The 27,990-nt window shown below is 38.2% G+C and overlaps 2 protein-coding genes across 3 annotated transcripts in view; one reads left to right on the top strand and one right to left on the bottom strand.

The window, feature by feature from the left end:
• Positions 1 to 2,254: 2,254 nt before the first annotated feature.
• The window catches only part of PPA2 (inorganic pyrophosphatase 2), a 125,722-nt gene continuing 99,986 nt past the window's right edge, over positions 2,255 to 27,990 (bottom strand). For both annotated transcript variants that reach the window (XM_036762889.1, XM_036762890.1), the window contains 4 exons: positions 22,552 to 22,637; positions 20,995 to 21,064; positions 7,585 to 7,624; positions 2,255 to 6,291 (listed from right to left, as the gene is read on the bottom strand). In XM_036762889.1, the coding sequence (XP_036618784.1) occupies positions 6,254 to 6,291; positions 7,585 to 7,624; positions 20,995 to 21,064; positions 22,552 to 22,637 (234 nt within the window). In that variant the 3' untranslated portion in view covers positions 2,255 to 6,253. The remainder of the gene's footprint in view (positions 6,292 to 7,584; positions 7,625 to 20,994; positions 21,065 to 22,551; positions 22,638 to 27,990) is intronic.
• Positions 24,583 to 24,932, top strand: LOC118853049 (elongin-C-like). Its single transcript, XM_036762891.1, has one exon. The coding sequence runs from the start codon at positions 24,583 to 24,585 to the stop codon at positions 24,919 to 24,921; it is 339 nt and encodes a 112-aa protein (XP_036618786.1). The 3' UTR covers positions 24,922 to 24,932.

Below are 27,990 nucleotides of genomic sequence, written 5' to 3'. Positions count from 1 at the left end.
GGAGCTGATGAGATCACCAAATGAGAGAGGATAGAAGGGAAAGGGTGAACATGACAGAGCGTTGAGTGACACCCAAAGTTGGTAGAGATGACATGGATAAATCCATGTCAAAGGAGAATAAGAAGAAATAGTCAGACAGGTAAGAGAACCAGTATAGAACAATGTCATTAAAACCCAGAGAAGAGATATCATCTAGGAGAAGTGGGTGATCAACTACAGAGCAGACTGAGGATTGAGAAGCCATCAGATTTAGTAATAAAGAAATCCTCCTCACTTGTGGAAAGAACAGTTTTAGTTGAATGACGAGGTTGGAGCTAGATTGCAGAGAGTTTAGAAGAAAAAAGTGAGGAGAGGAAATAAAGGCACCAGATGCAAACAGCTTTTTCAAGGAGTTTGGCTGAGAAGAGGAGAGACATAAAATGACAGTGGGATGGTGGGATATAGAAGGGTTTTTAAAAGATAGGAGATTCTTAGGCACTTTTGTAGGTAACAGAGAAGGAACTAGTAGATGTCAAGAGACTGTAGATTAAAGGAAGGAAGATAATGGGGGCAATATTTAAGATAGAAGGGGATGGATCAAGGCTGTTGTCATCTCTTGAGCCAGGAAGTACCACTGTGTTGGGTCCATGGTCTCTGATAAGCAGACAGAAAATGAAAAATAAAGATAAAAAGGAACTAAGAATGTTGAATTTAGCCTATGTTGGTGAGCACATATATCTGCAAGAAGTTCTAGAAAAATGGAAGAAGAGATCACAAGGGAACTTCTCTCCTCAATACCCCTCTTCAAAAATAGAAATAAAATGCCTCCCCTACCCCACAATGGAGTCACAGGGCAGCTGATGGGCAGTCATTTCCAGGAAAGGTAGTGGTGATCTGACTACTGTGCCCAGCGTTAGACTACAAGGGAAGGGGTGGGAGTAGGGGGTGGGGATGTACACGTATGGTGACAAGGCAGGAAGATGGCCAGAGAACACTGGAGTGAGAGACATATGGTGAATTTTCACTAGAGTCCTAGAGTCTCAGGGCAGGAACTGGGGGACCAGCTCAATCAAAAGCAGAGGCTAAGGGTCGATTTTGGCAGCAAAATTAGGAAGATAGCCCCAAACACCCACCTTCAGCAGTGCTTACATTGCTTCTTTGATTCTCTTCTTCACCAACATTGCTTTAAAAAACAAACAAACTGAAAAGGTCCTTTTATGTTGTCATCAGCCTCAGTTGATTGCATTTTTACAGGAGTTGGCCACTTTTGTATTCATCCTCGGTATCCTGCCCTTATTTCTTACATCTTCTGTGCATGTTTTAAAAAAAATCTGATTTAGACCTCCAAAGTATTCTCAGGCGGTCTAATAAACCCAAGTCACAAATAAGTCGTGAGGTGTACATTAAGGAAAAGGAATTGAACACAGTGACTCCTTTTTACGATTTGGGGATGAAAGTCTTTGGTCTTAACAACAGTTTACCCCAGGACAGTATTAGTAGCAGCTATAGTGAACTGTAGACTTTCAAGACAACACATCATTTTTTTCCCATTGTGAAATAATCATCATAATATCATTCACAAATTAAAGGGATCAAACAGGTTTTGGTGAAATCATTTTTGGAGGGGCAAAACTGAGGCATGGGTTCACATCTGAACTACTCTAATGTGGTTAAAGGTTTATACATTATACCCCAGAGGAGGAAGAGGATGGGACTAGGGACACATCTTTCACTACCAACTTTCATGTGCAAACATAACTACAATGCCACCTCCCAATCAGATAGCTTATGTTCTTGATGAGAGGGGAGATGTTACCGCCTCCCTGTAGTTAAATAAATCCTTATCTTCACCAGGAACGAGTTTCAATTTGATTCTGGTTTTTCACCAGCTTTTTATAACTCGTTCGAGTTTCTGTGCTCACAGACACCAATGAATGTTCCTTTGTTACAAAAAGCAGCCATGGTTGGGCTCAGTAACTAAGCATCTAGCCCTGAGGAGGCCAACACTTAACACCACACACATAATATACTTCTTGTTAGAATATGCAAAAAGCTTTTATTGAATGAACAACTGGTCAGAGGGTGACACCATGCCACACAGTATTTAGCCAACATCAATTCCATCACCCACACCACCTGTTTTCCCTAGAACTCTGTCTACATTTTAAAATCATTCATTCAGGGCATGTCAGAAAAAAAAACATTAAGGAGTGGCAAACCTAATTTGTTGCACTTTTTGTTTTATGCCCCCGGGGGAAAAAACTACACAAACAGATGCTGGTACAAAGACAGTGTCTTTAATGGAAAGAAAGGGTTTATGTTCCATATGTCCATATCACTGACAAATCACTAACATTTGCTACTGGGCATTTCAAAGCGATAATCATTTTCATTGTCCATAATCCACAAGCTTTCATTAGTGCAATTCAATCACAAATAATATCTTATTTCTAAATATTAACTCATTCGTAACATTTCCTGCTTTTATATCTCCGATCATCAGCAAGAATTAAACATCTCTATGTGGTATCTATTAATTATAAACAACTCCCAAGTGAATGATATTATCTTGATTAGAAACAATACTTGAAAAAGTTGCCTGCTGGGAATAAATTTATGGCAGTTACAAGTGAATGATGTCTTTATTTTTCTGATGACATCTGACAAAATCTCCACAATTTACCCACATCACCAAACACTATTACACGAGAAAATGCACAGCACGCAGAGACTGCTAGCGAAGTAAAAGATACTCATGCTCCTGAGAGGTCATGCCTCGACTTAAAAATGACCCTGTGTTGTGTCACGAAATATATCTTTAAAGTTCCAGAAAAGAAGGAAACGATTTCCACTTGATTCAGGCAAACCTAACCTATGGTGATGGTTATTTCTGCATGTTTGTGAATGATTCTTTGTTTTTAAAAAGTAGTCAAGTATGTTCTGGGAGCAAAAAAACCACTAATCATCGATGTCCAATGTATCTTGAAGTACTTTTGTCCCCTCTGGGTGGGTGTGGTCATGGCAAAAATAAGATTACAGTTTGTTAATGCATTTTGCAAAGAAATCTTAAGCATTTGCTTCAGGACAAAAATCCCTACATCAAAATAAAGTTATTTCCAAAAGGCTCAAAATAGTTAAAGGGAAAAAATGGGGAATCAATATAGGTGAAAGTGCGGGTAGAAGAAGATGGAGATGAATGGAAAATAACTGTTTCTAAAAGAATATATCTAGTAAAATTTCTGTATTCTGTATCTGGAGAATCAAGGATATTAAGTACCCTAGTATTTATTAGAACTCTCTTTGTTGACTTTCATCAATTCAACCATTTGCTTGAAATAATATACACCCATCTGTTATCCTTAATATAGCACCTATCATGGCCTTAAAAACATTCAGATCTTAAATCCCAAGTGTTTATTGCCACATCTATGATGTGGAACCCAGGATGGATTACTTTCATTTTTAAATTAAAATTATTCAAGGAGAATGGTCATAAAGAATCCTGCTACAACATACTCTTCCATCAGTTATTAGACCTGAAACATGAAGACTGCTGACATCAACGCCTGCACCAGCATTTGTATAAAGGCCATTATAGAGAAATAAGAAGGTAAATTCTGCCCTTTGAGCTTTGCCTGGCCATATTCTGCTCTCAGAGTTTCTCACGTCTCAATCATGTGACAAAAACGAAGGGCATCAAGCAAATGATAACAGATGCTTACAAAGCACTTTATACAAACAATATCTCATTTGGTCCTCCTAAGAAGCCTGTGAGGTAGGAGCCACAAATGTTATAAAACCCATTTTACAGATGAGGAAATTAAAGTTTAAAAAATTTAAGTATAGCTGGGAAATAACAGGGACAGGATATGAATCCAAGTCTTTCTGATCCTAAGCCCAGTATGTGATTCACATCCTTGGATACAAATTAGATATTCTTTGGGATCATTACTTCATAAGGGGCCACTAGAGTCATATGACCTATAAGGCTGACAATAAAGGCAGTATTGCTCTCAAATTATCATCTGTACACTTGGAGTATCTATAGGAATTACTCAAATAATGATAATAATCATTTTGAACAATACAAACATTGGACAAAGCTGAAATTGCAAATTTTACAAATACAACAGCACAGGGGAAGGAACTTTGCTAACATGCATAAACGTGAGTCTAGAGAATAAAGTAACGATCCATTTACATCTGACATTACTAAGATGCTTGATGCATTCATGTTGTGGCTCTAGAGTTCAAGAGTATTAATATGGAGAATCTAGAAAGGATCTAGAGAAAAGTCTCAAAGGCTAGAATCCCGACAAGACTAAAGTATTTAGAAATTATCTTTGAGGAATAGGAATTCTATGGCCTGAGGAGTGAAAAATGAGAAGAGATGTACGGTGTATGAAGAATTTTCAAGGTATACTCTCCAAATATTTTCCATCTCTGCTAATAATCAGATGAAGAAAATTAAGGTTAGGTTAAGCTATCAGGATTTAGGTTACATAACAAATCATGTCTCAGTAATGAGGGGCGCTGCATAGGTTTTACAGATTGCTCAATTTTTGCTTCCAGAAATCTTTAAAAAAGAAACACAATACATGGTTATTATATTCCAGTGATGTTCTAACTCTTACACTAGATTTCTACCAGGTCATTCTTCCTCTACTCTCTCCTCCCTCCAAACTATCCTTCACATCTTTGTCAGCATGATCTTCCCAATGTAAAGCTCTTGTCAGGGTATTCCTCTGCTCAAAATGGGCTCCTGCGGCTTACTAAGAACATTCCACCTCCTACCCCTGGCAATCAAGGCCTTGCACAATTTGGTGCTACTGTGTCTTTCCATACGAATCTCTGCCAAATAGTCAGTGTTCCAACCAGACTGGATTCGGTTTCTTCTGGTCAGGCTCAACACTTTCTCACCTCTCTACTTCTGAACTAAGCTCTTCCCGGCACCTAGAGGGTCATCCCATAGTATACAGTTCATACCTTGTTCAATTTCTAAGTATCCCTTAAATGCCAAGTCAGTTATAGCTACCTCAAGATGTGTTCACTGATCTCTGGGGTCAGTCATGGCTATTCTTCCCTAAAATGTTACATAACAATATGCTTGTATCTTTCTGATGAATTTATAATGTATTATTTTACAGTTATTTGTGTTTTGCACCACTACCACCACCACCACCCACCCATAATAATAACAACCTAACATTTAGAGAGTCTGAATGATTCTAAAGCACTTTTTCAACAACCCTGTGAGTAACTAATGAAAGTATATTTAGTCCCATCTTATGGGTAAGAAAATTAAACTTGGAGAGGTAAGGATATTTATCTAGGTTCATGTATCTGTCAGAGCTGGAACCTTAAACTCAGGTTTGTTGACTTCAAGGTCAGAGCTCTTTCTACTCCTCTACATTATTCTCTTAGACCACAAACTCCATGAGGGCAGGAGTTCTACCCTCTTCTATAAACTTTACATCTCCCCTATTTTTTAGCACACAGTTGGAATTTAATAGATGTTTGTTGAACTGAATAGGTTAGATGTGGCCTTATCTGATAGTCTAGAGGACTCCTCAATTTTTCTTTGTAGTCAAAAGAGAAATGGGCCAAAAGTGTGAAAACCTGGAACTTGGAGATTTCTGTACTTATTAGATAGCTGTGTGACCTTGGGAAATCATTTCACATGAGCTGGTTTGCTCATCTTTAAAGCGGTGGCAATGTCTGCCCTATATGGTCCTCTTGTGAGGATCTCGTGAGATGATGAGTATGAAAATACTCGGTGTTCTGTAGGTGGATGTGACATAAATGTAAGGTATTATTAGAATAAACGTGAGCACCCACAAGCCCTCAGATACCATCAGAGTTAGTGTGAGACAGAGGACAGATGCAGCTAAATGAGTTCCCCAAACGTTCTGGGCTTAACATTTTAATCCACTCTGAAAAGAGTCTTTACCAGCACCTAGTTAACATATTAAATTTAGGATTCTCCATTCATTCAGAGAAATAGAGCCATGATATCCATGGGTTTCCTTTTATGTACAGGAATGGCTAACAGTTCAAAATAAGTTACCTCCAAGCTTTCCCTACGAGATCAAAATAACAAAAAGTTTGTATTTTGAGTAAATATGAAAAGAGAGAATAATTTGGAAGTCCAGTGTTTATTCATATACTGCCTATCTCAAGAGGTGAAAAAGTGAAGCTTCACAAGGGAGGCAGCAACTGTGGCCTGATTTGTCTGTTGTGACCCTTGGGGATGAAGAATGACTGGAAACTTCCATCACTTCTTAATAAAATGCCATCTGTGGATATCTTCATCTGTGGAGAAAAATATGAGATAGATAAACACAGAGAGACAGAGACAGAGAGAGAGAGAGAGAGAGAGAGAGACAGAGACAGAGAGAGAGAACAAAATTGCACTCTAGTTCAGTTTGATAAACAAACACTGACTGCCTACTACATTCTAGGCATTGGGAATACAAAGACTAAAAATAAACAGTCCCTGCCTTCAGGAAGTTTATATTCTACCAGAATGCTGAGACAGATGCAAAAACACATAAACATGGGACCTTCTCAATTTTATATTTAAACTTTCTTTTCCTTCCTATCTCCATGGCAAAACACAAGTTTATAGTTTCTCACATTTTCTCAAAATTTAAGTCAATCCACGTCAGGAAAGCAAAAGCTCCCATATTTTCTCTGGCGACCTTTCCGGACTAAAATATCATTACCCAGGGACAGCCCTAAAGTTACCATTCAAACATCAGCATGGAAGGATTAGAAAGGCTGTGACTGCCTGTCAAATAACCAAAATGGGCTACTTTGATAGAGCAGCTATTTTGTTAGCACACCATATAAGGAATTCTGCTTGCTTTCCCATGAAATCATGTCTGTGGATGAGTTCCTTTATAAACATCTTGGAACCCGTGCTAAGTAGTTCTCATTTTTTACAATTTGCAAGTTGCAGGTCCTTCCCACATCTTAAAGGAGCTAATGAACGAATGTGTGTGAAATCATTTAATACCTGTAAAGTATTACAACACATATTAAGCACTGCATAATTGTAAAGTATTATTATTACTAAGTAATAATATTAAACAAAAAGCAAAAAATCAGAACCTGCACATATTTTGATAAACAAATGCTAGATGTATAAGCTTATGCTTTTCACTTCTTACTAGATGCTGTATTTCTCAAAATACTTTAAATACAATATTTTTCCAAAGAAAATTTTCAAAACCCACTACAGACTTTGGTCCTTCAGTTGAACTGCTTTATTGTAGAAAAAACAAGGAAGACAAAGAAAATTTCCCCAAAGTACTGAGTATAAACTTAAATTCATCATAATTTACTAAAACTTGCCAGCACTTGGAAGGAAAAGTCATGTTATAATGTAAGCATTACTTCCTTGCTTAAAAATAGTAAATGTATCTTCTGGTATTTTTTTTTTAATGAAGGACAATGACTAAGATAGCTCATCCAGACAATTTCATAAATGTGTTACAGCTCATTATGCCTAGCTTCTAGAAACTTTTTTGCCTGAATGATTTTTATTTTTTGCTTCCACAAGTGCAAACAATTAAGCATGGGTAGGCCCTCTGGATAACATACCTTCTTTGGAATTTGAATCTTCATTTATTGCAGTCGATGCCTATGAGATAAAAACAAAGAGCCTGTTTTTAATGAAGACTTTCCATATGGAATCCGGAGCCAGGGCTATTTTATTGGGAAACTGTCTAAGAGATAGTACAAACACATTTCCTTGACTCGAGAAAGAGGATACTATTCCCTACCATTCTACTCTACTTACAGAATTATCATTCTCCTACAATAATGGTTCTTAATCTAGGGTCTGTGAACTTTTATTTGTTTGCTTTTTAATTCTGATAACTGTATTTCTTTTGCAGTCATCTGTGTTTTATGCACTTAAAAATATTATTCAGAAAAGCGTTCCATTAGCTTCACCAGATTGCCAAACATACAGAAAAGATTCAGAATCCCAACTACAGGCATTATAATGACTGATTAAGAGATTTACATTAAAGATTAAAAAATAGGTTTAGAAAGTTTTTTTTTTCTAATTAGTCACAAGGAGTAACTAAGGTATTTGCTTCTTGAGCATTTGACACAAATGGCTCATTTTTTTTCCCATTCAGTTGTGTCCTCTGTTGAGGCACTTGAAAAACTAATGAAGTTCACAAAGCAAGGTCATTTACATAGGTAATTTCTAGGAAATGTTTTCAGATGCTGGGGCCAGCCAAGGTTCTCAGAGCTAATTTAATCTGGTCCAGGAGAGGCAAGTGTAAGCCTAGAAAAGTTTCCTGAGAGAGGATTTTTTTCCCCCTACTTAGTCTCTTGAATAAAAAGGGCTCTTTCTTTGAGCAAAGCAGCACAAATTCCTAGTTGTCTGACCTTGCTGACCCCCACTGAGAGTGACTCAGCAAGAACAAGGACAGTCAATGTGAGCATTATATATATATAATGTGTATATATATATATATATATATATGTATATATATATATACACACACATGCATACATACACACACACATATATGATTCATCTAAATCATGAGAGTTTTCGAATGCCTGCCCCCCCCACCCCCGCCTTCTACTGTTCCTTTGAAGAAACAGACAGTTCAGGTAAGGCCTGGTTTTTTTTCCTTCTTCTTAAATCACGCCACAGGGAAGAACGTGACTGTAAGCAAAAAAAGCTCACTCTACAAATTATGTGTAATTCATCTTGGAAGTTTTCCCAGGGCTCAAAAAAGAAGCTTTATTAAGCTTCCTTGTAGAGCAAGTTGGCCATTTGGGGGACTAATGTCAAAGAGACTCATGGCTGTCCTTAATTTTGCAGATGGCAGCATTCAAAAATACAAGCGAAATCAACATCCTGTTGTATGCCAGCCACTAACTGAAGCCGGACTCACAACAGAACATACCTAACTTGGCCTGCTTCCTGCTTCTTTTTAACTAGGGGCAAGAAGAGCAGACCAAACCATATTAAGATTGTTTTGATCTCAGAGGCACGGTGCTGGGAATCTTGCCATAGCAGGCTTTTTAGATAGCCATAGGGGAATTAGGGGATTCCTCTATAGTTGGGACTCTCAGGCCTGGGCAGAAGCTCACATGCCTGGCTGGGAATCACACGCCAACTCAGAATTCCCATGTGCTAAGGGTTATTTCAGGCCACAAACAACAAATGTCCATTCAGCCTTCCACATGCCCTGAGATGGCCACAGGGGCCATACACAAAATTTCCAGTGGGCATGAAACTCACTACCTCAGATACTAAGAAGGCACTGTAAATGATGGAAGAATCATTCATCTAAAACTGTTTTTGTGTTGAAATAACCAATGACTGTTAAAAATAGTACTTTTCATAAACAATGGTGCTGATCCAGTGAGATCAGATTCAAAGAGGCCCATTCATTTTTAACCCACTGAAATAATCTGAGGTGTTACATATGGCTCTGTTTTCCACGGAAGAGAGAAGGGTTTAAAAATGGATATAAAACCATCAAGCTACACAACTGGAGTTTAAAGGAAATAACAAAGGAATTCTATAAAGATGGGATAAAAAGGAATATTCAAACCTTTTCCATATATTTTGACTTGGTTTGCTGGATAACTCATTGAATGCAGGGATTGTTTCATTTTTATCTTTGTATGCTCAGCACTTAAATTAGAACCTTAAACTTAGTTGTTACCTGATAAATGTGTGTTGATTGGGTGAATTATTTATTTCCCCCAAAGTAAATTCTACAGGAGAATTTAATTTCTCTGAATACAGGCCTAAGTATAACATTTCAATTTGCAAGTTTAGACATATTCAACACATAATTACTAAACTTGATGCCTTCAATTTATTTCCTATAGCATCAAAGCTTACATTTTAAAACTCTGAAAAGAAACAGCTTAACTTTTCAATCTTTTAAGCTCTGACAAGGGAATTACACTGGGAATTTTGGGTTCTGAGGTATTTCAAAATCTCTTGAAAAAAGATATTTCTAAATCTCTTGGTGGGTGGCGTAAAAGGATTTGAATATGAGTGGATGAGAGGAAAAGCTTAGAGAAAGTTTTTCTTCCCAATTCTACTTCTCCTAAAAGCCCTAAGAACTCTCGAGCATATGTGCAAAGAAAAAAGAACAGTTTTGAAACGGTGTTTTGGGTGGGGAAGACCTATATTCAAATCAACTCAATAAAAATGTATTTTGCACCTACTATGTGAAAGCTTACTGAGGATACAAAAATGAAAAATGAAGGACTCTTCCCCCAAAAGAGCTTATAACTTGGCAAGTGAGACAAATATACAAGTCACTATAACACAGATTAGAATTAGAAAAGTATAAAAAAGAGGCCTAACAAAGGTGAAACAAATTAAGGAAAAGGAGGACCAAGGAAAGGGCTCATGAAGGAGATGGAACCCGAATTTGGCCTTGAAGAAAAGGGAAGAACTTCAACAGGAGACAGTAGACAAAATATGCCAATGCATGCAAGTGGTAGCCTAGTTTTGCTAGGACATAGGTATAAAAAGAGAAGCAAGGATAAAGCAGGCTTGAGGCATATGAGTAACAAGATATGTGAGAGCCAGCAGAGAACTGAGGATCACAAAACAGCCTTGGAATCAAGAAGACCTCAGTTCAAGTCTCCCCTCTGATATGTAATGGTTATTTGACACTAGGAAGGTAACACAGTAGTATGGCAGCTAGGAATCAGGAAGACTCAGGCACTGTATGATTCTCTCAGTCTCAGTTTTGTCATCTGTAAAATGTGGATAACAGCACCTACGTCATGGGGTTGTTCTGAGGACAAAATGAGGTAACGTGTAAAACCCTTGGTAAATCTTAGAAAGCTATATGAATACTAATGATTATTTTAACTCAACCTCTTAGTGACTCAGGTAACTCTCTTAAGACTTTAAGTCACCAAGTAGGTGCTGATCTGCTTTGGTAAATGGAGTTCCCTCTGACAGAATTCTATACAATACAGATCTATTTCCCTCCCCCACCCCACCCCAAATTACTGCAGATGAACCCAGTGGGTTAAGAACCTGAGCTACTAGAGAAATATAATTTGAGAAGCCACAGCGGAAACCACATCTGGCCAAACACAGGTAGTAAATAATAACTCTACTAGGAACAGACAGCTTATCTAAGTGAAATTGGCCAACTGTGTTTTAATAATGAATGTGTACTCTTTTTTATGGCGGCAAAGAACTGAAAACTGGAGGGATGCCCATCATCTGGGAAATGGCTGAACACATTATGGTATACAAATGCGATGCACTATCATTGTGTTGTAAGAAATGATGCAGAGGATGGTTTCAGGAAGATGGAGGGAAACTTAAATGAACTGATGCAAAGTGAAATGAGAAGAACCAGGAGAACAATCTACACAGTAACAGCTATACTGTGAAGAAAATCAACTATGAAAGGCTCAGTAACTCTGAATAGCACAATGACTCAACACAATTCCAAAGGGCTCATGGAGAAATATGCTATTTACCTCCAGATAGAAAGGTGATGATGGACTTGGAGTGTAGACTGAAGCATGTTTGTCTTCTCTTTCTTGACTTTTTTTTAACATGACTAATACAGAAATGTTTTGCATGACATATTTATAATGGTTTTTACTTTTTCATTTTTTTGCCTTCTCAATGGGTGAGAGAAAGGGAAAGAGGGAGAAAATTTGGAACTTAAAACAAGGAATAAAAAAAATTCTTTGCTTTAAAGAAGAATGCAAAAATTTAATCACAAGGGGAAAAAAGAAGTTATTTATTGAGGGATCAGGCCTAAAAAAATAGTGAATGCTTAAGTGTATACATACATATGTGTGTATCTTGTTGTTTAGTAGTTTCAATCATGTCCAGCTCTTGGTGACCACTTTTGGGGTTTTCTTGGCTAAGATACTGAAGTAGTTTTCCATTTCCTTCTCCAGCTCATTTTATAGATGAGGAAATTGAGGCAAACAGAGTTAAGTGATTTGCCCAAGGTCACACAGCTGGTGAGTGTTTGAGGCCAAATTTGAACTCGGGAAGATGAATCTTCTTGACTCCATGTGCAGCACTCTATCCACTGCAACACTTAGCTGCCTCCATTATCAATGGCACCTTTTAGCATAATGTGTGCGTATATGTATGTGTGTATACAATAAAACATATTATCGTTCTAAATAAAAGAAGGTCCAGAGCCATTCCTGCTTTTTCTAAATAAAAATATAAAATGCAAACTCAAGTGCTGGATCAGACTTGCCCATATCCTGGTCCCTTTGAATTGTGCAAGTTTCCTATTACAAAGCCTGATGGAAAGTTAGCCTATTTAAATTTCCTGTTTAAAACCAGCAGCTGCTTGTTGCTAGAGCTGCCAAATATTTCCAAGAGGGTAGATAGTGTATAAAAATAGAGTAAGTGAAAGACTTCTCATTAGCTTAAAAAAAATTATAAAAACCAAGGCACAAGTTATTACTTTATCTGCAAAAATATTATGTAGCACTGTGCTTTTCTTTTCAGAGGAAGAACTTTGGGATTACCTCTCTTAAAACATCTGCCTTGTTAGGAATAGAAGGCTTAATGCGGTTTCCTCATCTCTAACCCAATGAGAATCTACCCTATCTTACTCACATAATCATCTTCTCATCCACTTTCAAACAAACTCAGAACTGTATAGTAGGAAGAATAAAATGGCCCTAAAGGAATGCTATCCAGACCTGTCATTAAATAGGCAGGAAATGTAGAGCAACTGACAACCTACCTCCGCCCTGCCCCCACCCCCACCCCACTCACTGTCCTAATCTGTGAAATTTGAAGAATAATTCATAAGGCTATTGTGAAGATAACATGCTATGTATAAGCAGTTGGACCAAGGAGTTCCAAAGTAGGTGCAGGGCATTAAGACACAATGAGTATAAAAAGGAACATTTGGCATTCTTATCAATGTACATTTTAAATTCGTAACAAGTATTCCCTTTAAATCAGTGACAGGGAATGAGGGAGTGAGAAAATGTACAGAGATACACACACATCTATATTACCTCTCTACAAAAAAGATGTTACAGACCCACTGCAGCTTTTTCTCAATAAAACATAAATCAAATCCCCCATCTTTAGTCCCTCCCTGTCCACTGGCTACGTTCAGCTGCTTGCCAACAGGCCCATGCCTTCCCCATCTTCAAACTCCCCTCACTTTACTTGTCTATCCCTGCTAGCTATTGCCCACCCCTGTCACTCTCTTCCAAACTCTCTGCAGTCTGGCTTCTAACCTAGTCACCAAAATAAAACTGTTCTCTTCGACGTGACCAAGGATCTCTTAATTGCCAAATCTAATGGCATTTTCTCAGTCCTCCTCCTTCTTGACCTCGCTGCAATCTTTGACAATGTCAACAACCCTATTCTCCTTGATACTCACTTCTCTCTACATTTTTTGCCACTCTGCTCTTACCTGGTTCTCAAACTACCCATGTGATTACTCAGGAAGCTAAGGGGCAGTGAATAGAGGGCTGGGCCTAGAGTCAGGAAGACCTGAGTCCAAATCCAGCCACAGACACTTACTAGCTGGGTGACTCTGGACAAATCACTTAACCTGTTTGCCTCAGTTTCCTCAACAACAGCAGCATTAGTCTGAATGTTTACTGCCCAAAGTTGTCTATACCTCAGACAGGAAAATGACACAACTGATGTAAAATACTGTAGATGTCTTTACTTCACAATCTACATCTTTTGTATTCAGAAATCTTAATCTCCCCAGAAAACATTAAACCCCATCCACTCTTTCCAGGAGAGGGTGCTCTTCAAATGGCTCCCAAAGCACGTGGCCAAGAAGAAGCATAAGCATGTTCCTTGGTTGGTTTCCATGTGCTCCCAGTATCAGACAACAGATCCCTCGGCCATCATCACTCAGCAAAACCATCATACTGTGTTCTATCCATTGCAATAATCAAAGCAGCTGAATAATCCAGTCTAGATAATCCACTTCTGACTAATGAAGAGTTGGCTCTACGGAAACACTTCCTTAAAGAGAAACCCAACTACAGCACCTATGAGTAACCCAAGGCTGGGGCCCCATGTGAATGGTGCACAGTAATTCACATGGAACTTCACAAAGCCAGTGTAAGCTAAAGGAAAAGAAAAATAGAGAGCACCAATGTGAACTGCATGTGGATTCATGCCGGGCTTCTTCATATCAAAGGCACCTCTTCAGTGGGTCAGTTTTGAGTTTTAAAGTTTGAAGTTTTGAAAAGAAGCAGTATCAACTTCATGAAACAAAAGAAAAAATGCATCTGAGCCAACTTTTCCACAAAAATACCTCAAAAATACGTCAAAAACATTTTATGCCCCTTCCCCCAATTCACCGGGGGATGAAACTGATATGTGGGTCTTTGTTTCCTCTTTTATGAAATTGTTTTTGCTTCTCCCTCCCCCCAAAGAATTCCTAAATTAAAAATGAAAGCTTTAGGTGTACCTGCACAAACATAACTACAGGTAAAATTCTACTTTAAGAAAATAAAACTTTTGTCACAGTCAAATCTTTCATAAAAATGTAAGCCTAATGCTAGAGTCTAGAGAAGGAATATAGTATACGGGTTCTTGTGTTTTAAATTTTAGTAATGTCATCTTTTTATAAGCCCTTCCCATGCCTAAAAAACAACCCCCATTAAGAAAAAATAAAAAGGAAGGAGAAAAAAGTAGAGTAAAATTAAGAATTGTAACAAAAATGTCTGATATTTTATTCAATGTTCCACACCTAGAGTCCCACCTCTTCAAAGAAGCAAGAGAAGGTATCTTCTAGTATCTCTCCTTTAGGATGAAGTTTGGTCATTATGGTTTTGCAGTCAGGGCAGCTAGGTGGTGCAGTGAGTAGAGCACTGGCCCTGGAGTCAGGAGGACCTGAGTTCAAATCCTGTCTCAGACACTTGACACTTACTAGCTGTGTAACCTTGGGCAAGTCACTTAACCCCAATTGCCCTGCCATCCCCCCTCCAAAAATTACGGTTTTGCAGTCTTCAATTTACTTTATTGTTCAGGTGAGTTTTTCATTTGTTCATCCCCTACTACCAAATGAGGTATAATGGATATTTGTAGATAATAACAAATGCGGAAGGGGAGAGGTGTAAGAAAATTGTGGAAAAGGGGATATTCTGCCTCTTTCAAAAAAGTAGTATCTGTTTGGAGTCTGAATGCAGATGGACTTGGAGTCTGAATGTACATGGAAGCAAACGGTTTGCTCTCTATTTCTTTTATTGTTCTGTTTCTTCTTTCTCATGATTCCTCCCATTGCCTCTAACTGTTCTTTACATCATGACTAATGTGAAAATATGTTTAACACGAATGTATATGTACAGCCTATATCAGATTGCAGGCCATCTTGGGGAGGGAGGGGGAGAAAATTAAAAACTCAAAATCTTAGGGAAGTGAATGTTGAAAACTAAAAATAAATTAATTAATTATATTAAAAAGTAGTATCTGAAAGTACAGAGGGTTAAATATCCACCTTCTAAAGCCATATGAATATAAGTTTGTTTTTAATAAAACTTCGTGTTTTAAAAATATTGTGTCGGTATGTTTGAGACTGCAAAATGACATATAAACTAAACAAAGCTGGTCATTCAGTGAGTGTTTTGCAGATGCTTTGGCAATTTGTTAAACTGCGAGGTTAAAGGCCTTGACAAAGGAACCCAGAAGCACTTATTTGTCTCTACTCAAAGGTTACTGGAAACCTACCGTTTTATTGACTCTGAAATACCAATAACAAGGTACACTCTTTACCAAAAATAACGAGTGATTTATAAAATCCTGAAAGAGGATTAGTTGATCTCTTTTCTACCTCTAAAAACCATAATACTATGAATGGCACTATTATAACATTTCCAAAAGTACTTCCATTTTTTTGGAAAAATTATTAATATCATGTGGGGATTCACATTCTGTAAGAGACGTAAATGCCATGACAAAGGCGCCTTGTAGGGAGGCAGTTCCCTTCTCTGTGTTTGTACGGCCAGAACCTGCCACAGTGCTTGGTACTTAATAAACACATGTGTTAATTGATTAATTGGCTTGATTAAACAGACAAATATGTATAAATGGCCTTGGCAATGCATGTGTTACTCAAGAATTCACACTGGAACAGAATTTGTTACATCCACATTAGCAGAGTAGCACTAGGATGGGCCTTCTGTTATACAGAACCATAATAGTATTAGTTGGAAAGGGAAAAATTCTATCTGTAAAAGAGAGGATAAAGGGTGATAAAACATGATTACTTTACAAACAGTTGAAGAATAATGAAGTTAGCAAATGTTTAGAACTGATAAGAATACTTTCAGAGAAATCTGAAAATCAGTCCATCACTGGACCCACAAATCTGTGCGTTTGTATTCTAAATTATAATTAAATACAGAAAAAAATATGAAAGAGCAGAGTCCTAGGTCAAGAAAACCAAAGAAAATACAACCAACAAGGTAATCAATGTCAGATCAGGAGGGCAAATCCTGTACTAGATAAGCAAGGGTTCTAACGATCATAGATATAGACACAGGAGGGTGCTCCATGTCCATCCAGCACAACTTCTGCATTTTAAAGATGAAGAAACTGAGATTCAAGAGTTATGACTTGCTTAAGATCACACGAATAGTAAGTGGCATGGGGAGGATTTGAACCCAACACTTCTGACTCTAAAGCCAATGCTCTTTCCACTACACTATACAGGCTCCCCAGATATCTTGGTTCTGTGCTCCCAGGTAAATGTTATAAGACAATACAATTCCCTTTGGGACTCAGGAATAACAAGTGACTGCGGATGAGCTGCTGTTTATCTGCTACAGAGTCAGGCAGAGGCTGTCCATCCAAAGACATGTGGTGGGGTGATGGAGCCAAGACATTCCTCTGCTCAACTGGAGAATGTTTATCAAGGCAAACACAAAATGGTCCTTGCTTTTCAAGGGAGTGCATGTTGGGGTGGAGGGGTGAACAACACCGATACAGGTGAGTAAAATACAAGCTGTGGGTTGAATGGGCAAAGAAAGTATCAGACAGAGCATTCTAGGAATATTGGAGGAGGGGGGTCAGGACCTTGAGCTGAGCCTGGAACGGAGACAGATTCTGAAGGGAGGGAACAGCCAACAACTCAGTGAATGCATGGAAAAAGGATACAGTACATCAAGTCTGAAAAACTTCAAGCAGTCCAGTTGGGCTGGAAAATCAATTGCGCCAAGAGAAATAAAGTGAAATAAGACTGAAGAAATTGGTCGGAGAAAGACTATAGTAAGCCTGAAATATCTGATGATTTCAAGTTGGTATTTTATCCTACAGGTAATAGAGAGCCATGGAAGGTTGTGGAGTGGGGGGAAAAATAGGGTCAGATCCGAGCCGTAAGAATGTTATGCCAGAGGTAGAATAGAGGATGGATGGGAGAGAGGGCTGGTGACAGAGACAAATTAAGAGAGTATCATAAGAGCTGAAGTTAAGGTGAAGAGAGCTTGACTATGCATCCCATTTACAGACCAAATGCTGTTTCCACTGGCTAGCTATTATATCCTGGACTCCTAGGACAATATACAGTGGTTCTATTCTGTCATCCAGTTTAAAGTATCCTTGGATTTGGCATTCACTGTACCAGTACTCATGATTGGTCACTCTAGCCATTTGTTTCAGCTTCCTGTTTTTCTTTCCTTTCCTCAATTCCTACAGTTCAACCACCTATTCTTATGTGGAAAGCATTTTGTAGCTGCAAAGCCCTGTGTACATGTGGGTGATTCTTTTCCTTCTCCTTGGGCTAACACTCTCCTCTGAGCTGCCTCCAGAGGGCTGGTTTCTCTCAAAATCAAAGAACACCAGGAAAGATTCCACATGCTGAGAGGCCATGACTTTGTCCAAGGGCAAAAAGTCAAGTCAATCAGTATTTATTAAGCACCTGTACTGTGTGCCAGGCATTGTGCTAAAGCATTGGAAATACAAAGATAAGCAAAAATAGTCCTCGCACTTTCAGAACTCAATCTAATGAGGGAGACAATGTGCTAACACTATGTGGAAAAAAAGAAAGAGTATAAATGGGAGATAATCAATAGGTGGCAGGGGTGTCAGCGAAAACATCTAGGGCTGGGAGATGGAGTGTCTTTTTGGAGATACAGCAAGGAGGCCAGGGTCACCAAATCAGAGTGTATGGGGAGAGTAAGTGTCAGATGACTAGTGAGGGGGGAAGGAAGGGCCCAGGTTAGGAAGGGCTACAAAAGTCCAACAGAGGCTATATAACATGTTCTGCCATTTCCAAACGCCTTCCTGACAGGACTTCATGTTTTGCTGCCTTTATGGCTGTGGTAGCACAAATTATTTTCCTAACAGACCACATTGTTGTAATTCCTTTCTCTAAAATTAGGAAACCACATGATGGCTTTCTTCTGGTTCTCCCACTCCTAAAAGAATGTGAAGCCTAATTGTGTTATGATCAGTATTGCACAGCGGTTCACCCACAGATACTTCCTGGATCAGTTCCTGTTCACTTATTCAGTACCAAGTCCAGTATGTTTCCTTTCTTTGTGGGTTCTAAAATAACATTTAGAAAGCAGTAATTTTCCTTATCATGAACCCTCATCTCCACATCTCATCCTGATCCTGCCAATTGTGGAAATGGAAATCTCCCCATCCTACCACCCAGCTGACTTGTGCATGTCCCTGGCCTCAATGGACATTCCCACATCAGTGTCATGATGGTATAGCTGGGATGTAGACACTACTGGTTAATGAGCAATTTACTTCTTCTGGGCCAAGCAAGCAGCAGTAAGGCTTGGCATTTATTGTTTCCATATGGACATAGTACTTAAAGGAACCCAGTAAGGCTTGATGCATAACGTAAACGTCTTAAGTTGCACGGGGAAACCACCAGACAAATTAAACATGAAGGTACTTCTATGATGACAAAAAGCACAATGTATGGGAAACAAGGAAGAACCAGATAAAGTTCCTTCAGACACCTCAATGCTGAAGGGATGAAATGGGAAGAGATACTATAGGGTTAAAAATACTGATGCTGCAGGACAACTTAATACACCAATTCTGACATACTAGAACTGATACACTAGATGAACATAGGTCTGGATCACTTTTCAAGTAGCTCCACATTTTGTCCCAGAGAACATTTACCAAAGTTACTACCTTTTAAATTTTAATTAGCATATTTTTTAGAAGAGCATGATTCCTGAGCAGCTAGGTGGTGCAGTGAACAGAGTGTTAGACTTAGAGGACCGAGTTCAAATCCTGCCTCAAACACCTACTGGCTATGTGACTTTGAACAAGTTGCCTGACCTATCTCAGACTCAATTTTTTCTTCTGTAATATGGGGCTAATGTAATATAGGGCACCTGCCTTATAGGACTGTTGTGAAGATGAAATGAGATGATACATATAAAGCACTCTGCAAACCTTAAAGCAGGCAGCTAAGTGGCACAGTGGATAGAATGCCAGGCCTGGAGTTAGGAACACTCATCTTCCTGAGTTCAAATCCAGCCTCAGACACTTACTAGGTGGTGCAATGGATAGAGTACCGACCCTGCAGTACGGAGGACCCGAGATCAACAGAGTGCTAGACATAGAGGGTTGAGTTCAAAACCAACCTCAGACACTTACTTGCTGTGTGACCCTAGACAAGTCTCTTAACCCTGTTTGCCTCAGTTTCCTCATCTGCAAAATGAGCTGGAGAAGGAAATGGCAAACCACTCCAGTATCTTTGCCAAGAAAACCCCAATGGGCTCATGAAGAGTCAGACACTACTGAACAACTTGATATTATTATTAATCGCCCTCAACTCCCCTTTCCTGGCACTGCCACTGCAGAAGCATGAGGGAACCCGCTGCACAAGAATGAGGACTATTTATATTTTTCTTCATTTCTTCATTTTACAGGCTGAAACAACCAAATGATTCTTCACACACAAGTGCTTTACCTGGGTCATGTCCTTTGATCCTCACAACAACCCTGGGAGGGAGGTGCTTTTATGATTCATCATTTTACAAATGAGGAAAATAAGGCTGAAAAAGGTCAAAGGGCTTGTTCGGGCTCACACTAACAGTGAAAAGGCACTATCCATGATCGTCGCCATCTTTTTTCAGTCTAGAAAATCTAGTAGCTTATGTTCCACTAGCATAGTCTTCAAGAAACCATGGTCACCCAGATTCCATGACAGAACATAGGAATAAGACTTTTGTGAGGTATTTAAGTTTTTAGAAAATTTTAAATTTACACGTAGGATCTTCAACCCTAGAATTTTTCTATTTCCTATAAACATGCTTCTAAAAGAATAAAAAAGAAAATAAAAAGGAAATATCTAATTTTGCCATTATATAGCTTGGGTATCTGAATATTAATCTGTTTGCTGAGTATCCTCCAAGTATAAAACTTTAAATTAATAATAAATTAACTTCTCCATGAACGATATTTCAGCAGGAAATAGAGAAATCCAAGACTATCTTAAAAGCCTAAAAAAGAAATCTGTGATCTGAATTTTACCCAAATAGGAAAGAAATAGCCTTTGTTAAAGAAAAAACAATTAAAATCTTAAATATTTCCCTTTTCTTCCACCAAAATAAAATTGTAATACACAATTCCATAATAATACAAGGAAAATAATGGCTCAGCCCCAGTGATTAGATAGTAAAGGCAGCCAGTCTCAGTCCTAGCATTGGGTGGTAACTCATAGCAACAGAGCATCTGAGAAGAGAGTATATTATACACAAATAACAATTCATCTTGCTACCTGGTATTAAGAGAAACAGCATCCTAGGAAATCAACTACAAGCTAATGAGCCTTCAGGAAAATACAATTAAGACTCCCCCAAAAGGGCTGGAGGTTATCTGATTACTGTTCTTCTATTGTTTTCAGCAGATCTCAATGCTATTTTTTATACTCATATCTTAGAATAAACCTGGCTTTTTCTGCATTTCATCTCAGTTCACTGCTGGATTTTCAGAACCTCTGCATTCCTCCCACATGATATATAAGAGGCTAAAATATGCCTAACGCTTCTATCTCTTACCGACTGTACTATGCATCTGGCCTCTTCTTTACTGCAGCAGAAAGGGCTGTCATATACCTGCACATTAACACTGAAACATAAAAATGTAAATATTAAACAAGGAAAATGATTAATGAGATAACCAAACAAAAGAGACTGACCCCAAAGAGTTTGCATAACTACAAACCCTCGGACTAAGCATGAAATTATGATAACTGAGTAGAACTAAAATTTCAATACCTTTATTTTAGGCAAGATTGCAAAGATACTTTATAAGATAAATGTATGCCCCATATTATACTTCTTCAGGAACAGCATTTGAAAAAGGCACTAAACTTAGTCTCGTGTTCATCTAGTACATGAAAGGCTCTTATACAATGATACTTTGTCACCATTAATAACTGGAAAAAAGGAAACTGAGAATAAATAAGCATAAATGTAGCACAAGAGGTGTACACGATTTCTAAGGAAGAATTTCCTGACACCAGAACTGGCCAACATCATAACAGGCTCCCAAAAAAGTCTGTATAGTCTCTCTCCAAATCTGCAGGCTGAGAACTAAGAATGGCTAGAGGGGAGAACAGATTACTCCACCTGGCTCAGCTCAACAACATGCTGATGACCTTTACAGAAAACACTTTAGCACATTCCACAGGCAGGAACAAATACAATCCTATTGTTTTAACTAAGTGTATTTTATTCACTCATGCATTCACTTGTTATAAAGAGGATAGTTTAAAATACAGACACTATTATAATTTATATATTATAATTATATACATATATAATTTATATATTATAATTATAATTTTAGCTTTAGATACAATTCACTTCAATTCAATTCAGCCAGTCCTGGAGTAGAGGGCTAGGTGCGTCAAGCCTTCAGCCCCATGTGGCTTTGGGCAGGGCACTTTAACTTTTCTGTAAAATAGAAGAGGCTTGGACGAGATGGTCTTTAAAATCTCTTTTAGGTGTCTAATTCATATGATTCTATGATATGATCAAATCAACACTTACTGACGGAGCACATGCTACGTATCAGGTAGGGAGGAAGTCAACCAAAATGTGCTGCCCTCAAGGAGCTGACATTCACCTGGGCTCGAATTAGAGTTATTTTTAGATACCTCCTTCTGTGCATATAGCATCCTCTAATGCTTCTCACAGGATTTTGCTAATAATAAAGGAAAGCCTTGTTTAAGTAAGAAAATGAATGCTTTGCCATAATCCTCAATTAAACATACTGAAAGTGTCATTATCTAAAAGGACAAAAAAACCCTAAATTTTGTTTTTTGAAAGTGACTCATTTGTTAGAAAATTTGGTTCTATTTTTTCCCCTAAAGACACTGTCATAATTATTATCCCCGGATAAAAGTGAACATACACTTGTAATGACCAGTTATTCTATATTATTCGTCAAGAAAAGGCTTGATGTCATTATTATAAAAACTGACTGAATGTTTACAATATCACAGGCATATAAGACTTTCAAAAAACAGCGGAAGGAGGGCTTATAACCATCATGTACTGAGTAAGAAGACAAGTAATAAAAAATATAACTCAATTAGACCAGATTCTTACCAATTTATATCTCCTCCATCAGACTTTTTATGAAGCAAGGCTTTCCAGCATTTGTGGGTAGATTCAATAACTTCACGAGCAAAATCCTAGGTTAGCAGCAAAAGAGATATTTTGAAATGAACAGTTTTCTTAAGCAATGCAAGATATTTATTCTAAAGACAAACACATAAATAATTCCAGCAAGTTTCTTAAAAACTAATTTAGCAGAGGGGGTAGAGCCAAGATGATGGAGAAAAAGCAGGGACTTGCTTGAGCGTCCCCCACCCAAATCCATCCAAATACCTGTAAAAAAGGACTCTAAACAAATTCTAGAGCTACAGAACCCACAAAATGACAGAGTGAGGCAGCCCAAGACAGTGTGGAAGGTCAAAGGAAGGGTCTATCGCCGCCAGGCTGGAAGCAAACCGTAGTCCAGCCTGGCCTGCACCATCACAGACATGGCTAGAGCAGGCCTCAGCAGACTGAATCACTGGCAGCTGGGGTGGCTTCCAGACTTCTCAACCCACAGACACCAAAGACATCATAAAAGGTCAGTGGACTCCATTGGACCTGAGTGAGAGATCATGGTCCGGCCTCAGCCCTGGGGCGGCAGAGGTGGCAGCAGCGGCTTCCAGAGCTCCAGTCCCACAGACGGTGGAGGGATCAAGTGGCTGATCAGAGCAGGACTTCAGGGATCTCTTTGCTAGCACTGAGGCAGGATTCTCTTGCTTTGCCCTGCTTGGATCTGGGTCACAGTCCTGGGTGGCAGTACTGAGGTGAGGAGGAGCACTGGTGTGGCAGAGCTTGTAGTGGCTGTAGAGAGGGAATCGTCCTCACAGTTCCAGAGCAGAGAAGAGTGCTTGGGTCACTAACAGACCAGAGCACAGGCCAGGAGAGGAGTAAACATCTCTCTTTGGATCAAACCACCTCAGAAGAACTCAAAATTCACAGGTGCCTAGAAGTAGCTCTGAAAACAGCTGCAGAAAACCTCTGAAGCTTGGGACAGAACATTCTCCACTCTGGAAGCATGGTCATACCTTGACAAAGAGCTCAAAAATCAAGTAATTGGCTGGGAAAATGAGCAGGCAGTGTTAAAAAACTCAGACTATAGAATCTTACTTTGGTGACAAGATCAAAACATACAACAAGAAGACAACAAAGGCAAAGAGCCTACATCAAAAGCCTCCAAGAAAAATATGAATTGGTCTCAGCTCAAAAAGGATTCTGAAAATCAAGTAAGAGAAGTAGAGGAAAAATTGGGAAAAGAAATAAGAGTGATGCAAGAAAATCATAAAAAACTAGTCAACAGTTTGCTAAAGGAAACCCCAAAAAATATTCAAGAAAATAATATCTTAGAAAAATAGACTAACCCAGATGGCAAAAGAGGTCCAAAAAGCCAATGAGGAGAAGAATGCCTTAAAAAGCAGAATTGGACAAATGGAAAAGGAGGTCCAAAAGCTCGCTGGGGAAAATAATTCCTTAAAAATTAGAGTGGAGCAAATGGAAGCTAAAGACTCTATGAGAAATCAAGAAATGATAAAACACAACCAAAAGAATGAAAAAATACAAGGCGATGTGAAATGTCTCATTGGAAAAACCACTGACCTGGAAAAGAGATCCAAGAGAGATAATTTAAAAATTAATAGACTATCTGAAAATCATCTTTCAAGAAATTATCAAGGAAAATTTCCCTGATATTCTAGAACCAGAGGGTAAAATAGAAATTGAAAGAATCCACCAATCACCTCATGAAAGAGATTCCAAAAGGAAAACTCCTAGAAATATTGTAGCCAAATTTCAGAGTTCCCAGGTCTAGAAGAAAATATTGCAAACAGCCAGAAAGAAACAATTTGAGTACTGTGGAAACACAACCAGGATAACACAAGATCTAGCAGCTTCTACATTAAGAGATCGAAGGGCTTAGAATACGATATTCTGGGGAGCAGGGGCTGTGGCGGTGAGTGGGGACCGAGCTGCGGCTGCTGCAGAACTGACAAGAAGGTGTTTTGTTAAAATTCCTGTGGAAACAAAATATAATTTCATAAGGAGATAATGGATGGAGAAGAGAAAACATACGGCAGGTGTGAGGGACCAGATGCTATGTATGTGAAATTGATATCTTCTGATGGTCATAAATTTATTGTGAAAAGGGAGCATGCTTTAACATCAGGAACAATAAAAGCCATGTTAAGTGGCCAGGGTCAGTTTGATGAAAATGAAACTAATGAGGTTAATTTTAGAGAAATTTCATCACATGTGCTATCAAAAGTATGCATGTATTTTACCTACAAGATTCGCTACACTAACAGCTCTACAGAGATTCCTGAATTCCCAATTGCACCTGAAATTGCACTGGAATTGCTGATGGCTGCGAACTTCCTAGATTGTTAAATAAAATAAATTATGATAAACTGTTAACTTTTTCAGTATTTAAAAAAAAGAATACGATATTCCAGAGGTCAAAGGAGCTAGGATTAAAACTAAGAATCACCTACTCAGCAAAACTAAATATAATACGTCAGGGGAAAAAATAGATATTCAATGAAATAAAGGACTTTCAAGCATTCCTGATGAAAAGACCAGAGTTCAAGAGAAAATTTGACTTTCAAATTCAAGACTCAAGAGAAGTATGAAAAGGTAAACAGGAAAGAGAAATCATAAGGGACTTATTAAAGTTGAACTGTTTAATTCCTACATGGAAAGATGATATTAGTAACTCCTGAGACCTTTCTCAGTATTAGGGTAGTTGAAGAGAATGTGTGTGTGTGTGTGTGTGTGTGTGTGTGTGTGTGTGTGTGTAGTCAGAGGGTACAGGATGAGTTGAATATGAAGGCATGATATCTATAAAATAAAATTAAAAGGTGAGAGAGGAATATGTTGTGAGAAAGAGAAAGGGAGAGATAGAATGTGGTAAACTATCTCACATAAAAGAGGCAAGAAAAAGCTTTGAACCTTACCCTCACTAGATTTGTTTTAAGGAGGGAAAAGCAAACACACTCAATTGGGTATCTTACCCCATAGGAAAGTAGCGGGGAAAGGGTTAAAGTGGGGGGTGGGGGGAGATGATAGAAGGGAGGGAAGATTGGGGGAGGGGGTAGTCAAAAGCAAACACTTTTGAAAAGGGACAGGGTCAAAGGAGGAAACAGAATAAATGAGGGAAGGATAGGATGGAGGGAAATATAGTTAGTCTTACACAACATGACTATTATGGAAGTGTTTTGCATATGATACATGTAACCTATGTTGAATTGCTTGCCTTCTCAATGAGGGTGAGTGGGGAGGGAAGAAGGGAGAGAATTTGGAACTCAAAGTTTTAAAAACAAATGTTAAAAATTGTTTTTACATGCAACTGGGAAATAAGATATACAGGCAATGGGGTATATAAATCTATCTTGCCCTACAAGAAAGTAAGGGGGAAGGGGATAAGAGGGGGTGTGGGGTGACAGAAGGGAGGGTAGACTGGGGGAAGGGATAATCAGAATGCATGCCATCTTGGGGTGGGGATGAGGGGAGAGATGGGGAGAAAATCTGGAATTCAAAATCTTGTGGAAATGAATGTTGAAAAGTAAAAATAAATAATTATTTTTTAAAAAAGAAAAAACTAATTTAACAGCAAAGTGCATTATGCACTAATTTTGTAACATTTAAGTCTTATCACGGTAATTATAAATTCTCTACTACTTTTGGAATTTAATTTTTAATAGCATTGGCTAGTATTACATTGTTTAATAACTCTGTAATCATGACATTTGCCATAAAGGCACCAGTAGAAGATACTGAGTCAAAGAGCATTGGCGCTTACAGAGTTTCTCATCATGCTTTATTACTCTAAAATACAAACTTACTTTATTTTTTCTAAAAGTCAAGTAATTTCCATTAAAGGGTTTTTCCATTTTTCAACATCAGTGATTCTACCACCCTTTCTCCCCTGCTCTTAAAACCTGATATCAAAACCAAATGAAATATCTTGGGAGGGATTTGGCAGCTCTGTGGTTTTCAGAAAAACTGGCACTTGACCTTTCAAAGGAAGTTTTATCAGGTCTATGTTGCCCTAACTGAAGGGGAAAGGAGATCTTTTAGAGAAACCATTTCAGATGCTCATTCTAGGAAACAAAACCCATGTTTCCCTCAGTGCACTAGAAAATTTCAGGCAAAAAGCTTTCATATTAATTACCAAAATAACCAACTATTTAGAACTGGTCTTGGCATTCAATGGTATTGCCTATTTTTTAAAAGCAGTGAGAGTATGGGTAAAAGAATGGAAGCCATTTCTGTGACTACCTAAATTGGACAGATTATATTTTCTTCTCAAGTTTTATAGGTTCGGGGACCACAGCTTTAAACAATAAGTTATCTGGAACTTAACTTCAAACAACAATAAACGCAATTAACTTGCATCCAAAATTAGTTCCAATTTTAAAAGTCAGCATGCCAATAACACCTGTAACAACCTATCAGTTATTCCTACAATGTTGTAACACATCTCCTCCTTTGTTCTCTTCCCTTATCCGTTCAGTCCTAAGTTTATGTGCTTTTTTTCTTTTATACACTCATAGTATAGAAACATTTTTAAGGGTCTGTTTTTTCTTTTTTCTTGAAGTTATTTCAAATAACTGCTTCTCTATTTTTGGTCCTCATGCTCATCATTCTTTATTACATTCTATTTGGTTACATTAGCTCACCCATTACCAAATGATTAGATATTTGGTTGTTCCTAGTTTTTGCCATTACAAATAATTCTGATTTAATTATTTTAAATGGCTCTTCACCACCACCACTCCCCCCACCACACACACACCTTTTTTGGGATAACGATGTTAGGAAGCATTCTCAATACTGGGATTATAAAATCAAACAGTATGATTAATTTTGTAACCTGGAATACTATGAAAAGAGATTCCACCAATTTGAAAATCCATTGACAATGTAGGAGTGTGACCATTTCTTTATAATCTGCCCATCTTCTAATTAGCCATTTTTTATATTTTGGACAATTTACTAGATACCATATATTATATGGAAGAAGTAGAAAATAATGCACAAAATTACTGATCTGGCATAAAAATTATGCAAACTACACAATTTTTGCACAAAAGAAATAAGACAGTATTTGGCAAAACAGCCTGCATAAAATATGTATGCAGACTGATTTGGCCTAGGGCAAAATGGAATCATAAGATCCTCGTGGAGGTCTGAGGTGCTTCATGCAATGAAACATCTTTTGCACCATACTGATTTAGAAACTGTTGTGATTTGGGAGGGGGAGGGGCAGAGCCAAGACGGCAGAGTTAAAGCGGGGACTTGCTTGAGCTCTCCCCCAAACCCCTCCAAATACCTGTAAAAAATGACTCTAGACAAAATCTAGAGCAGCGGAACCCACAAAATGACCAAATGAAACAAATTTCCAGCCCAAGACAACCTAGAAGTTCAACAATAAAGGTGTTGCACCAGTCTGAGAGA

The sequence above is a fragment of the Trichosurus vulpecula genome, chromosome 6, assembly GCF_011100635.1.
Source record: "Trichosurus vulpecula isolate mTriVul1 chromosome 6, mTriVul1.pri, whole genome shotgun sequence".
NCBI classification, from domain to species: domain Eukaryota; kingdom Metazoa; phylum Chordata; class Mammalia; order Diprotodontia; family Phalangeridae; genus Trichosurus; species Trichosurus vulpecula.
This window is presented reverse-complemented; position numbering and strand designations above follow the sequence as displayed.